The 15,353-nt window shown below is 34.6% G+C and overlaps 2 protein-coding genes and 1 pseudogene across 3 annotated transcripts; 2 read left to right on the forward strand and 1 right to left on the reverse strand.

Annotated features, from left to right (window-relative positions):
* The first annotated feature begins 1,622 nt into the window (after positions 1-1,622).
* LOC107903878 (uncharacterized) lies at positions 1,623-7,693 on the forward strand. Of its 2 annotated transcripts, none has more exons than XM_041112463.1 (9): positions 1,623-2,081; positions 2,487-2,564; positions 3,800-4,474; positions 4,615-4,717; positions 5,262-5,359; positions 5,486-5,660; positions 6,359-6,529; positions 6,621-6,721; positions 7,345-7,693. In XM_041112463.1, the coding sequence occupies exons 1-9, from the start codon at positions 1,776-1,778 to the stop codon at positions 7,435-7,437; spliced, it is 1,800 nt and encodes a 599-aa protein (XP_040968397.1). In that variant the 5' UTR covers positions 1,623-1,775; the 3' UTR covers positions 7,438-7,693. The 2 variants fall into 2 exon arrangements, with proteins under 2 accessions (XP_040968397.1, XP_016685544.2); XM_016830055.2 differs by having other exon boundaries at positions 1,634-2,081; positions 7,209-7,693.
* A 1,136-nt stretch (positions 7,694-8,829) lies between these two features.
* LOC121229132 (auxin-responsive protein IAA32) lies at positions 8,830-11,789 on the forward strand. The gene is made up of 3 exons (XM_041112464.1): positions 8,830-10,475; positions 10,655-10,900; positions 11,432-11,789. Exons 1-3 carry the CDS (start codon positions 10,328-10,330, stop codon positions 11,545-11,547), a joined length of 510 nt encoding a protein of 169 aa, XP_040968398.1. The 5' UTR covers positions 8,830-10,327; the 3' UTR covers positions 11,548-11,789.
* A 274-nt stretch (positions 11,790-12,063) lies between these two features.
* Positions 12,064-14,745, reverse strand: LOC107903876 (receptor protein kinase-like protein ZAR1; annotated as a pseudogene).
* Positions 14,746-15,353: the final 608 nt, after the last annotated feature.

Below are 15,353 nucleotides of genomic sequence, written 5' to 3' on the forward strand. Positions count from 1 at the left end.
ACCATGCTTAAGCCATTCCATGAAGATCAAAAGGATCCGATTCGAGGCAAGTCTGAACGAGTACCAATGGGGGTAAAGGTCTCTTACAATCATGAAGTTGAGAACATTGATACAGACCGTGTGATTAGACAAAGGTACCATCGACTGCGGCATGAATACATGGTTCGATGGAAGGGACTTCCCGATAGCGAAGCAAGTTGAGAACCTGCTGAGGCATTGTGGTAGTTCCAAGATAAGTTAGACATGTTCCATGAGGGAGACCCGACGGGGGTGTCACTAGAACAAATGGGGGAGAATGTCATGGGTTGCGGGTGGGAACTTGCAACCATGACGAACTTGTACGATCCATCGCATTCGAGGGAGGTCATTTGGCCCAATCGGACTAGTCCATTGCTTGGAGAGATTGAAAGCCCATCTCTAGAGCTTGACAGATATGGAAAGTGATCTTCAAAGATATGCTTGGCAAATATGGAAGGGGATCTTCAAAGATATGTGATCCTAGACATTAAATATAATCTTTAGAAGACACGACTCTATAATATTAGAGATTTGATATCTAGATAGCTCTAAATCTTAGCCATTGATGTATTTTGATTTGTACCGTTGATATTGGGAAGGCTCGGCTATAAATAGATGCCTCTCCCCCTCATTGTAATTCATTCAATTATTAATAGAATTTTGAGAGCATTCACTCAAACTTTTCTCTCATGTGTTCTTGCTTTCTATGGCTTTTGTTCATCTTTCAAGTTCGTTCTTACTTCGTTCTTCTCCTGTTCTTCGTGGGTGCCTTAGAGGAGTTCTTTCGAATCCTCAATTGTTGCGAGTTAAGCTGACTTAGGTGTTTTTTGAGCGAGGAAACTGCCTAAGGCCGCACAGATTGCTTGTGAAAACTCTAAGTCCGTGACACAAGGGCGTGCTCGCAGTCCTCAAGCACTTAGCAAGTTTTTAACATTTATTTTCTTAAAATTTATTCTATATCTATCTCCATAAATAGTACTTCATTGCCCTAGACTACCCCGGATGGGATATTACACCTCAAGTATGAATTAGATTATGACAAGTCATCTTGTGAAGTTATGGCATTGTTGTTAGTCATCTCTATTGAAAAGGTGAATGATTATGCAATCTTTGACTTCCTATGTTGCAATTGATGAAATTTGTAAATATAAAGGATAAAATTTATTAAATTATTTAGAATTAGAATTAAATTGATATAATGTATTAGTGTTGAGAGTTAAATATTTAATTATATCAATTAATGTCATGATTTCTATTAATAATTTAGCGATGGTGGCTACAACAAAAACAAATAATAATATTAATGATGAAAATAAATATTTTTATAGTTTGGTAAATAAAAAAGAAACATGCTTAATAATTAAGTAACTAAATTGTATGGTTTACTCAAATATTTTTAATATTCATTAACAGAATAAAGTAAGCATTTAGGCAAATTGCTTCCCCCATTCCCTCATCTTTGGGTAAACAAACCGTCACGTATGGAGTGTAATGTTAAGAAAAGCGTGAGAAGGACTGGTATTTGGTATCCCACCATAGTTGTCCGGGTGAGCTAAAGTAATCAAAATCATATAACGCTTTCAATTTTCGCGAATTTTACCATCACATTCACCACGTGGCCATCAGGAACAAATGCCACGCCGTAGCCAACTCAAAATCATCATCCAAAAAGTCCACATTCCCTATTCAACCAAAATAAAGAAAAGCAATCAATATTCAAAGCGTTTGAAAGCAGAGGCAGCAGCGATTCAAAGAAAATGTCCACGCTCCAATTCCATTCCCAACCCCAATCCCGATTCGAATCCGATATCCGGTTCGCTTCCTCCACTTCCTGCAGTTTCCGTCCTAGACGGAACTTCACCCTCCCACGTCGGTTTCGCCCTCGCCCTCTATCTCTCCACTCTCATTCCTCCACCTCTTTACGGCCACTCCCAAGAGCTTTCTCCAACGATCCTGCCGTTACCGAAAAGCCTTCCATTTGTACAGCCGACGAGCTCCACTATGTGCCTCTACCTAATTCTGATTGGCGCCTTGCCCTCTGGCGTTATCACCCTCCTCCTCAGGTTTTTTTTTCTTCTCTTTCACTTTTCGGATTTTGTTATTACTAGTATTTTTCTTTCTTACTCTCTTTCTTTCCATGATGCTATGTTTGAGAATACGAGTGTGAAGATCTGAAGTATGCTATATAAATTATGAGACAAATAGGTATAGTTTAGTTGAGATTGATTGTAATGCTATGTTTGAGAACATGAATGTGAAGATTTGGAATATGTTATCTGACTATGATACAGATACGCCTACATTATGTCTAAATTATATATTTGAGAGGTATAAAAATATGAATTTGTGATATATCTTGAATATTATATTTATATGTGCAATTTATACTAATTTTGAAATCCAAATTTATGTTTGGCTGTCTAATTGTTTTTATTTATAGATAGAGAGAATGATTTCTTTTTTAACAGGCGCCACCTAGAAATCACCCTCTATTATTATTATCTGGACTGGGGACTAATGCCATTGGGTATGATCTTTCTCCTGAGGTAAATTAAGTTCTGCTTTTAATTTTATGCTAATTTACTTAATTTCAATCTTATGTGTTTTTGTTTTGAAATAGTAGAATGTTATTGTTTTTTATCTTTTTATATGGAGGAAAAGTTTTGTAATGTTGAAATCTTCTTTTTTCTGTTAGTTAAAACAAAGCATTGGAATGTTTGGCTTCCAATTAATTTGGACATTACTGTCCAGCGCCATTGTGGTTATAAACTGAAAAGTATAAAATAAAATTATAAAACAGTTCTAGTTCTATCCTTAACTCTTTAATTTTTAGTTTTAATTTGGGATGAGAATACATGTTAAGTCATACTAGATGAAATAACCATACCTAATCAAGGATCCACATTAATTTGTTTTTTGTGTTTTTGTCTTCAAATTATTATTTCAAAAGGAATGTTTTTTATGACAAAAAAGAGCCATTTCATGTATCTCAGAGTGGGTTTTGGGTTCACTAGTCTTGTATTTCTGTCCATTTCAGTATGCTCTTTTTTGCTTTTAGTATGGATGCTCAATTGTTTTTCTCTCAGATTTCATAGATTTTATGCTGCATGAGGTTGTTTAGCTGTGTTTGCTCATGGATTGACCAGGAGTAATGGACATTTTATCTTTAGCGTGTAATTAATACAACCCCAAACATTTTCAGTTTGAGATTTTCTATGATCCTCTTGATGCTTCATAGAAACCAAAATCTGATGAGTCCTGGAAGACCATTTAGTGTGCCATGTTGTATGTTAGTAGCTGTTGATATTATAAATATATATTATATCATCACTTTTATTTATCCAAGTGATAGCTACCTGTGAGATGTCATAATTTCTAAAGCCCAAATCTGATGCTTGATGAGCCATTAGGCATATATAGTTGAACCAAGCTTAATGAGAAACTTACACTTGACAGTTCAATCCATATGGACCCTTTACGTCACCAACAGTCATCACCTGTTGACTTCATTAGAAAACCTGTTATGCATTTCTTTGACAATTGTATGGATAGCCTTGTTTAGACAACAAATGTAGCCTATACACTTTATGGAAGAAATTACATAACAAAATATTCTATTCTCTAGGTTCTCTTACGCTAAGTTCCGTTATTGACATGGTTACATGAATACTTAAATAAACAACACCTTCCAAATTTACATGTATCCTCCGAGATGCTTAATATTATTTCCTTCTTATTTACTGATAAATATGATACTTTTCCTGATAAATTCGGTATGCAGTCTTCATTTGCGAGATACATGTCAGGCCAAGGATTTGACACATGGATTCTTGAGTTTCGTGGTGCTGGGCTGAGTGTGCAGGCATCAAATTTGAAAGAACTTAAGCAATCTGCTGATGCAGTATCTGAGCAGATTGAAGCTATAGCTAAGAGTGTGGCAAATGAAGTGTCTCCTCAGAAGCAGCCAACCGATGTTTCTGGTTACCTATCCGATTCTGAGTTTTATTTTCTTAGAGAAGATTCAATAGGGATTGGAACGGCATGGGATGAAGCAAAATTGGTTGCAGAGTTGACAGAAATTTTCATGCGTTTGTCTGAGAGACTTTCTGGCTTTCTTAGTGAAAGTCAATCAAGACTAATATCAACTAAATTATTAGATCAGATATCAAAACTTTTGGAAGATTCTCAGTTATCTGAACGCTTTGAGGAGGTGAGGATAAAGCTCGCCAACGTATTAGAAAAACAACAAAACTCAGTTATTGCCAGCCAAATTAGAGATCTGAGTCAAAGACTTGTAAATATTATTGAGGGAGGCCAACGATCTGTTTCACCTCAGTTCATTGATATTCAAGAGAGGCTTTCTTCAACAATAGAAGATTTTCAGAAACAACTTGACTTGATTGTGAAGTATGATTGGGATTTTGATCACTATTTGGAGGAGGATGTTCCAGCTGCGGTAAGGTGACATTTTGCAAATCTCACTCATTTGTACTTTAATTAGAATGTATGAGTTCTGTTTCTTGTTTTTCATTTTACATGATATTCATGCCTACAATCCCGAGGTTGAATTGACAAATTTAATCTCCATTCGTATAGATGGAATACATAAGGGCACAGACAAAGCCAAAGGATGGAAAACTGCTTGCAATTGGTCACTCAATGGGAGGCATATTGCTTTATGCAATGCTATCACGGTGCGGTAAGATATCATCATTTAAATTTTATGCCATATTGTGATGTTTTTCATGCTTAAAGTCTGATGCATAATGTCCCTCAATCAGTTGAACTACACTTTGAAAACCCCATAGGAGGAAATGTTGTGGCTGAACTTGTCTTCTAAATCTCAAACTAACAATTTATCAGCTCAAAATACGTAACTGTCTTGGATTTGAAATAATTAGCGGAATTTAAGAGGTACAAATTCTTTATGCATCATCACCTATTTAATAACCAATTAAAATAAGAGCTATTAAACCCTCGGAGTTCATATAGTGCCACTGTTACAAAAATGAGCTTACTCTCAATCTGTTGTATCGAAGGGCCACTGCATTACCACTGCTACAATTCTAGACAGCAGTAAGCCTGCATATAAAGTTTGATATATTCTGAAGAAAAATTGACTTGTTTGTTCAAATACCATTTGCTAATATTGATTTTAATGTACTTATATTTGGCTTGCTCTCTTTTGCTCTTGATATTGATAAAACTCACCATTGCTTGTGTGTCACATATCGTCTTGTAAGGTTCTGAAGGACGGGAGCCAAGACTTAAGGCTGTTGTAACTATGGCATCAGCACTTGATTACAGATGTTCAAAGCCACTCAAAGTACTCTTACCTCTTGTAAGTGCTTGAGCTAGTGTCATGCACATTAGTTGCTATGTTAATGTGATTTTGAAGACTACCTAATTGAAAGTTCTATAGCATTAGGTTCCCTGAGAAATTAACATCATGGCGTTGGTTCTGCAGGCAGATCCTGCCCAAGCACTTAACGTCCCTGCTGTTCCATTTGGAACATTACTGGCAGCTGCTTATCCTCTAGCTTCTCAGCCTCCTTATGTATTGGGTTGGCTGAATGATCTAATATCAGCAGAGGACATGATGCATCCGGAGTTGCTAGAAAAGCTCGTCTTAAATAATTTCTGTGAGTACGGGCATGTTTTTTCTTACTGCAAATAGTGTTGTCAAGTGTGCAAGGTGTTTTGTAGGCACTAGAACCCTGAATATTGTCTAAGGCGCAATGTGTACATGTGTGTGTTTTTGTACATGTTTGTGTGTGTCTAATAATATATAATATAATTATAATGATAAACTTTAAAGAGTGGTCCAAATTATCCTATAACTAAATTCTCTCTTTTTTTGGCCAATATGCATGTTTTCCTTATGCTCTCAAGTCTGTTGCTGAATTTAAATAATCAGAAGTTAAGGGTTTCTTGTCATCCTCCTTTTACCAATAGTGGTACAATTAATATGAAAATAAAAATGAAAGTGAACTTAAATCAAATGGACCTGTTTTTTTATGCATATTGCCTTACAAAAAGCCCACTTAGGTGGACGCTCCCTCGCTTGGAAGGGTCTAGGGAGTTTTATGGTTTGGCACTAAGGTACAATGGCTTGGTAATGAACATCTGGGTATACTGTTGTTAATGCCACAAAAGATTTAATAATTTGATCTTCAGACACAAAACTGGGTTTCTGATTTTATACAAGAGATTTTTGTCATTTTCTGGCCAGCATTGACTCTGAATATAATCTCTAGTTGCTCTGTTTTGAATTTATCAAATTTTCTGCTTTCATTCACTTGTATATTCTGACTTGCATAACGTCAACTATCATTTCCAGGTACCATACCAACTAAGCTTATTATGCAGCTCACATCAGCATTCGGAGACAAGGGGTTATGCGATAGAAGTGGTAAACTTTCCTACAGGGATCACCTAAATAAAAGCAATGTCCCTGTCCTGGCTATTGCAGGAGATCAAGATCTGATTTGCCCACCCGAAGCTGTTGAGGGTAGGGGTTATTTTGTGGTTTAGTTAAATACATGTAGTCAATATGGTTTTCATAGATATTTATCATTTCCCCCCTTCTTTTCTAAAACCAGAAACTGCGAAGCTTTTTCCGGAGAATTTGGTAACCTATAAACTATTTGGAGAACCTCATGGCCCCCATTATGCACACTATGATTTGGTGGGAGGACGATTGGTAAGCATGCTGATAGAAAATAGGGTTAATTTACATTTTGGACATTGAGATTAGCATAAACTTTCATTTAGGTCACAAAACTTTAATTTTATCTAATTAAATTTATTAAACATCTATGTAAACTTCTAACGGACAGATAAACTTTTTTAATTCTTATCAAGATAACGCCTGAAATATCCACTCAGTACGCATATGGTCCTTTTTTTTGGCCGGTGAAACTGTCTGATTTCAATCCTAAAATGGATCCAATAAAGTCAACATGGATTTTTTTAACCTAAAATGCTGGTTAGGTGTGCTGAGTTGGCATTTCCGTTAAAGGAGTGACCTAGTTAGTTCAGAGATATAAATGAAATTAAAGGTTTGTGACTTACAGGAAAGTTGATGTTGACCCGAAATTTGACGTACTCTAGAAAATATTTAACAGGCTACTTGATTATTATTTGACTGCTGCATGGATAATGTTTTCTAAAATTTGTTAAAACTGCAGGCTATGGAGCAAGTTTACCCATGTATCGTCCAGTTTCTTAGTCAATATGATTAAACATGATTGCAAAAGCTTTTGTGAGGCAACCATTCATTTTTTTTCCCAATGGTGGTTAAAATATGAACTCTTTTGGTGGCAGCATCAGATTTATATCAGCCACAGCTATTGTTATGTGATTGATCATTTCCGTGGAGGCATTGGTAGGGCTTACGTTACTCAGATTCAGGTTTGAGTTTTGGACAAGGGTATGTCTCAGGTATGGATATGTATAAATTTTTATTTGGAAAGTCTTCGGAAGGTAATATTATATATTCATGTCCAAATGTCAATCTTCAAGAACTGAATTTTATACTAATGCTTGCAATAGGTCCATTGTTGAATTGTTTATGTAAGATTAGGGTCATGGAAATTGTAAGTTTGCCACATGTAAACCATCCAACGGTGCATATGTGGTGATATTGTTGAATTTGATTAGCATTGTTTTGGAAAAGTTTAGTTGTCAACTGTAATGATGGTGGGAAAGACTTGTTGAAAACTGAACGTAGCCTCTTTGTTTCTTGGTGTGGAAAAAGTAATTAAAATTCTTATTTAAAATGTAAAAGGGTCACTTTGAATTCAAGACTCAAATATTTATTTTGATTTAAGGTAAAAACTGAAACTGTTATGCTTGGTTTGAGTTTGAATTAAAAATTTTAATATTAATTTTCAAAAATTCATTAAATGAGAAAATATTTGGTACACTATTTTTAGAATTTTTAGACTTCACAAATAAGATCAGGAGATTGACAAGTATTCTACAAGGATATAGTAAAATATTAAAAAAAATAAGTATTCAAAAAAAAAAGACGTAAGATAATTTTTTAAGGCTATTTGTGGAAAAAAAAGAGTACACTATTAGTGTATCAAATACTAACACTATTTAAATATCATATAACTTCACTAATTTTTTTGCTTTCAACTATCATGTAAACCTAATTATGGGTGGGCTACCCCACCTAGGCTTGAAGGTTCGCCCGAAAAGTTGGAGGTTTTTTGAACAAAAATATAGGCTTAAAAAATGAGCTTTGACAAAAAAAAATAAGACCCATTTTCTAAATGCGCCAAGACTCACATAAGAATTTTTTGGCCCAGGTTTGGCCCGGGTCGACTTAAACTGCATAATTTTTTTTTTGTTGCTATTTACTATTGTTTTGCTACTACATTGCTATTATTTTGTTGGTATCTCGGATAAGGATTTTTTGGCTCAGGCTTGGCCCAAGCCCGACTTAAACTGCATAATTTTTTTTGTTGCTGTTTACTATTGTTTTGCTACTACATTGGTATTATTTGGATGTTGTATAAATCTTCTTTTATGGTTAATTTTGCTTCTATTTTAGAGCTATTTGCTTACTAAGTTGCAATCATTTTAGTATTATATAAAAACATTTTTAATGTATTTTTAATTTATTGGAAAATATTTATTTTAATATTTTTCTTGTATTTGATGTATTGTATTTTTTTAAATTTATTTTTATATAAAAAATTTGAGCTCCTCATTTTTTTATCTGAATTGAGCTTGGACAAAATTTTAAAGCCATTTTTCGAGCTAAGTTGGATTAACGCTTAAAATATGGGCCTAAATTTGGTATTGGTCCAATCGAGTGTAAAATTTTTTTAACTTTTAACCTTAATTTTTTATAATAATGGAGAGCACTAAAAACTAACATACTTTTTTTTAAAGTACTTTTTTATCACACTTTTCGAAAACATTTTTTCTAAAAAACATTTTTAAAACCACAACAGTAATAAAGAATTATCCCTTAAATTTTATACTGTTATAAGTTAATTCCCACTTCATAAAATAATATTTATATTTTACTTATACAAAACTTTTTTTGTACAATAATGATTAAATCTAAACTATTGCGGAAGAAACTGAACACCCAACCGGATTCACTTATTAGAAACTAGTAAAATATATGTATTAAATAATTTCAATTTGTGTAGATGAAACGAAGGGCACAAAAGAAAACAGCTTTTTTGGGGAAGAGGTAATGGTAGGAGAGTTTCTGAGCAATGTCTCATTGAAGAGGTGCAGCTGTGTCAATTAACCAAATCTCTTGGAGACACATCAAACCACTTCCAGTAGCATAGGAATGGGCATCCTGCAAATTTCAAAACTTCTCTAAATCACTCAAATTTATTATTTCACTGGTTTCAATTGACGTAAATACATATGATTAAATCAACTCCACTCTTTTTTATTTCATTTGTATGTTCAACATTTATTTTAATACTAAAATAATGTGGATCGTAAAGAATATTCCAATTTCCTTACTTATCGACAAGCTTTACTTTGGTTCACTAGAATTAAGTAGCTGAAAAGCTGAGCCAATGTAGCAATTGTTGGGCGGCAAAATCCGACCAAACTTTGGTTAAGATCACTTCCGCCATCCCTTGTTCTTGTGGTTTTTAGTGTGTTTTTGCATGTTGTTTGTATCACAAGAAGATAAACCATTCATCAATCATTGATTATGGACAGCTCTTTCCTGTCTTCCACATTTGGTGCCCCCACTTTTTACATCCCATTTCACTATTATATTCTCTTATCTGATTATTTCATGATTATTTCATGTGTTCGTATCATATTCAGTTAACTTTTTTGTGTTAAAATTGTGAATTAAATTTGTTTTACATTTCTTTTAACTTTTGATAAGCTAATAATTCATATTATATAAGTTTTGACGGTTTCTTTTGTTTTAGTCATGTTTAAGTAATTTTTCTGTTTACATCATAAAATTCAATAGAAAATAATTAATGTGTATTTAGTGAATAAGGCATTGACATTGTTGATAAAACCTAAGACCCTTTTTTTCTCAAGTATTTAGGTTTGAATCTCACTAGTGCAACTGTCAATTCTCTAATCTTACGATGCCTAATTAACATATGTGGATCCATTTGTACTTTGTATTAGTTTGATTTTATTTTTGTAGTGAGTGAAAAATGTAATTATGTACTTTTCAATATAATTAATATGGTATTTTTCTATATCTGTTCTGCCTCTAATATAAATAAGTTGTGATGTTAGAGCAGATCAACTTGCTTTTGGTAGCAATTGAAGTGACAAAAAAAAAATCAAATTAATGGATTCCAATGCTCCAAGCTTTCTTCTAAACGACTCCATTCTTCACTCAGTTTATAATTATCAAAGCAATGAAGAAAATGGTATTATTGATCTTGGTCTGAGTCTGGGAACTGTCCAACCTCAACCTTACCATCCATCTACACATTGTAAGTCTTTGTGTTTTCTGTTCAGTTTGATCCCTCTACACATATAAGTTATACTCGCAGTTGAAAAAAGTAGATTGGATCAACTTGTTCAACCGAGAAATAGTGGTTTGTTTGATCTATTCAATTTGAGTGTTTTAAACATCATTGCAATGATCTAACTCTTAACTCTTTTGAGTTAGTGGTAAGCTTGGAAGGCAGATATAGTGCCCTGTTAAATTGGCCCCGCCAGCCGAATTCGTCACACCAAAAAAGCTCGAACGCTGGATATTCCGAGGAGTGTCAGGACGAAGCAGAAGCGGTTGAAAGCAAGGAGAGGTGGGTTTATGTTAAGGTAAACATGGATGGAGTTATGGTTGGTAGAAAAGTTTGCATGGTTGATCATGGTGGCTACTTAGGCCTTGCACAACAACTTGAAGAAATGTTCGGTATGTTATTATTCTTAGAAGGTAGTGACTTTTTTTGTATTCCTAATTTAGAAAAAAATCATTTTAACTCTCCACATGATTTTCTGCATCTTTTCATTTTTAAATTTGTATTTTTTGTTAAATCACCCAAAAATAGAAGGAAAAGTTAACATTTATTAATTTTGCTGATATGTCATACATATAGATTACCACGTTGATATTTAATTATTTTTTTAAATATTAAAATACTTTTTATAATTTTTAAAAATAATTTTTATAATTTTTTAATTTAAAAAAAATAATTAAACATTGACAAATCATTCACGTTTATACGACGTCAGCAAAGTTAAAAAATGTTACCGTTTTTATTCATTTTAGGGTGATTTGAAAATAAATGCAGATTGAAAGACTAAAGAAACAAAAAAATTAAATAAATGGCTAAAATAATTTTTTTATAAAGTTAAAAAATCAAATATTTCATCATACCTTCAAAATTTATTTTAATTAAGAGTTTCAGCAAGCGTGAGCGCTATCTAAATGATGATCGGACAGGGAGACATTCACTCTCGGGATTAAGGTTATTCGGTGTGGAGTCGGAGTATTGGTTATTATACAAAGACGACATAGGGGAAAATTGGAGGAATGTTGGGGATGTCCCCTGGAAGTAAGCTAATTTACCTGCTATCATCTCAAATTTCACTTTTGCTTTCATAATTTAATTTTAATTTAATATAGGGAGTTCGTGGAACGGGTGAAACGGCTGCGTATTTGCCGAAAGAAGGATGATGTTTATCGTCCATCATTCTGAGTACGTAGCTGTTGTGTTTCGTTTTCATAGTGCTTACAAGATGTTTAGCTTACTCAACAACTCCAAATCTTTTTATTTGTCTCATCCAACTTTGAATTTCTATGTATTTTGTAATTAATTTTTAATTATTTCTATTATTAAATAATAATTTCCATCTTATCAACCTAAATTTATGAAAAACTAACCCCCCTATATATTGATACAACATATGAATGTGATTGTGTTTCATTATATCATTGAATCTACCTACATCCATACTTATATGATTAATATTTTAGCAATTCAATCTTGTTTATATAGATTTCCTAGATATGGATATGTTATTCTAAAGGTCCTCTAAATACATGAAAAATACTCGTAACATAGTAGAAAAAATAAAAAAAATAAAATGACTGGTTTTACCAATATGATCTATCACATATATTTCACATATATATATATACACACACATACTCCAACAGCCATTTCATGCAAAAAGATCTTACCTAGCAATAACATATCACCTAAGGAATCCTACAAAAACAAAGACATGAACATTTTGTCTCCAGCATGATTGCGTCGTTATTGCTGTACATACGAGCTAACAGTTTCAGTCGAAGCAGAACTAACCATAATTTCGAAACCATGCCTCCCCAGTTTGATGAAAAGAACTTGGTTTTAATTGATTTCTTAATCAGTTGATCTGGTCAACCTTTCCAAAGCATCAAAGACATGCCTCATGGTAGGTCTTCTTTCAGGGCTGCTATGGACACAAGCCATTGTGATCTTTAGAACTGCTATTATCTCCTCCTCTTCATCCGCATCCGGTGCTAAATACGGATCTAAAACATCCAAAAGATTTTTTTTTCTTCAATGCATAGCTGAATCCAATGAACAAGATTCATTTCCGAGTTACCTACACAAACAACAGGGTATTTCCCTGTGAGCATTGCTAGCAAGATTACCCCATATGAGTAGACATCCCACTTCTGTGATGGTTTTACTACTTTCAGGGCTTCAGGAGCCTGGTAAAAAGATCTCAAGTTCGTGGAGGAATAAATGGCAGTAGCTTCCGAGGAAGCACTCTTTTGTAGTCTCTCTTGGGGTTCATCTGACAGCATTCGGTCAGATTGCATGATTGGGGAATTTCCAGCAATACCAGCTAGTTGCCCAAGTCCGAAATCAGATATCCGTGATTCCATGTTCTGGTCAAGTAATATGTTACTTGGCTTCAAATCTCCGTGAACATGTTTTTTGGGGCTGAATTCATGTAGATAAACCAAGCCTTTGGCTATACCCTTAATGATTTTTAGTCGTACAGGCCAAGATAACGGTGTGACAGATACCATCCCAGCCTTCCCTGATACAGATAAGAAAAAAGTGACATTTAATACAAATTGCCAAAAGGTTATACTAACTGCAGTTCTAGTAAGGTAATACAATGTTAACATACCATGCAATGCAAGGGCAAGGCTTCCATTAGGTACATAATCATATATGAGGAGCTTTTCATCGACAGACCAATAATAGGCTCTGAGAGTAACAATGTTCGGATGCCTCAGCTTTCCGATTGCTTCTACGTCAGTCCGGAATTCCTTAAACCTTTGAGAGCCACCTTCTCCCAGTCTTCTAACAGCTAAAATAAGCCCATCATCGAGCACAACTTTGTACATGATACCAGTTCCGCTCTTCCCCAGTACAAAAGCAGAAGCTTTAAGTAGTTCATCCAAATCAAATGCCAATTGTGTATCCAACAGCACAAGATCATACTGCTCTAGATCTTCCGATAAAGTTTCCAACTCAACTTTCCGGAAGCACAAACATCCCTTTCCATTCCTTCCCTTCTCAAACCCATCACCATGATCATCTTTATCATTATCACAAACGCAGACGATTGAACAACAATAGGATAACAGCATCCCAAGAATGCATACTCCAATTATATCACTCACTATAATAGCAATAACAGCTCCCTTACTTAGTCCTCTCTCTTTGTCAGCTAAATTCCCAGTCGAGTTATTATCCTGCAGAAGCGGATGTGAAGAAGGAGAAGTCGCACCAGTAGTATCCAAAGAACAAGGGTTCTTCAATGGAGGGCCACAAAGACCAGGATTACCAAAAAATGCTGTTGGTCCTCTGTTCATTAGAGCACCTTTTTGGGGTATTGGACCACTTAAATTGTTATAAGTGAGATCAATATAAACCTTCTCAGGAAGATCACCAAGGCTACCTGGGATTAAACCAGTGAAGAGATTGTGAGACAAATCAACAGTTCCTTGCAAACTAGAAAGATTCCCAAAATCCCAAGGAATTGAACCATTGAACTTATTGAATGAAAGATCGAGATTTTCAAGAGAAACCAAGCCAGTTCCAAACCCATTTGGGAGTGAACCGGTGAAATTGTTTTGGCTAAGATCAAGGGTCCTTAGTCTCTTGCATTGAACAATTGATGAAGGCAATGAACCATTAAAGAAATTCTCAGATAAATCCAATGTTTGAAGGTATTTAAGCTTCCCTATTTGATTTGGCAAAGACTCAGACAATGAATTCCCATACAGAACCAAACTTTGTAATCCCTCAACTTCAAGCAGCTCAACAGGAAAAGCCCCAAACAACTTATTGTTCCTCAAATTCAAATGGCGAAGATCAAACAAAGAGCCTAAAGCAGAAGGAAGAAATCCACGGAGTTTATTGTTTGGAATGCTAATGGAAACAACCCTTTGTTCTTTGCATGCAATCCCATTCCATGAACAAGGGTTGTCATGAGAAGAGTTCCAGTTGCTTAAAGACCCTTCAGGGTCCTCATAAATGGAGTTCTTAAAGGATAAAAGTGCATACCCTTCATTATTCAAACAAGTCACTACAACACCATGAAAGCACAAGAGAGCTAAAACCAAAGAAAACATCTCCAAAGAAAAATAGTGATGAAAATGCAAAGCTTGGGGGGGGGTCAAAGGACTTACCTTTTTTATTACTAGGAAAAACCAAGTAAGGAATAAGAAAGCTTGAAAAGGGAAAATGAATGGAGAGTTGAAGTGTTAAAGGTGAGAGGCAATGATGGGAAAATGAGATAGCTTGGGAAGATGGGTGAATTACTTAATAAGGTGAGAAAGAAAATAAAATTGGAAAAAAGGTGAAAGTTTGTAAAAAAATATTTTATACCGATGTATCTCTACTTCTCTAGTCTTATTTATCATGATATTTCCCTCTTAAACGTGCAAAATTAAATGATGATAAAAATTATTAAAATATATAATTTTTTTTGTCAAAATCAGGGTATCTACTATGATAATTTTTCTCATCATGATTGCTCTCTAAATAGGTAAACAATTGGCCATGAAATGTGCTCCATTGGTTAAGGGATGAAATGAGTAATTATGATACTACACCTTATGTGATGTGATCCGGCTCGGGTAGTTGAGTCGAATTCACTTAGTTGCCCGATCGTAGTCGAGAGAGTTGTTCGTGCCTCGAATTTTTAGTAATAGAAGTAAAAAAATAGAATAGGGTAAGCGGAAGGTTTCAAGAAGTGTAGAATTAGTAATAGGTTCGGCTAAGGGTAGCAAAGATGGATGAATGATAGACGGCTCGGTTTGGTTAACAAGAAAGGAATTTGAAATGGGAATGTAAAACGAACTCAACGTCAGGAATGATTCAACACTAAAAAGTGTCACCCTGATTCCTATA

This window comes from Gossypium hirsutum, chromosome A05 (assembly GCF_007990345.1).
Source record: "Gossypium hirsutum isolate 1008001.06 chromosome A05, Gossypium_hirsutum_v2.1, whole genome shotgun sequence".
Taxonomy (NCBI): domain Eukaryota; kingdom Viridiplantae; phylum Streptophyta; class Magnoliopsida; order Malvales; family Malvaceae; genus Gossypium; species Gossypium hirsutum.

Excerpts from the sequence above, each read along its gene's own strand:
- LOC107903878 (XM_041112463.1), top strand. The coding sequence starts at position 1,776 with ATGTCCACGCTCCAATTCCATTCCCAACCCCAATCCCGATTCGAATCC. Across the intron at positions 4,475-4,614 it reads AGGAGGATGTTCCAGCTGCG|ATGGAATACATAAGGGCACA; the intron begins GTAAGGTGACAT and ends CCATTCGTATAG. Across the intron at positions 6,530-6,620 it reads CCCACCCGAAGCTGTTGAGG|AAACTGCGAAGCTTTTTCCG; the intron begins GTAGGGGTTATT and ends TTCTAAAACCAG.
- LOC121229132 (XM_041112464.1), top strand. The coding sequence starts at position 10,328 with ATGGATTCCAATGCTCCAAGCTTTCTTCTAAACGACTCCATTCTTCAC. Across the intron at positions 10,476-10,654 it reads TTACCATCCATCTACACATT|TGGTAAGCTTGGAAGGCAGA; the intron begins GTAAGTCTTTGT and ends CTTTTGAGTTAG. Across the intron at positions 10,901-11,431 it reads ACAACTTGAAGAAATGTTCG|GGAGACATTCACTCTCGGGA; the intron begins GTATGTTATTAT and ends ATGATCGGACAG.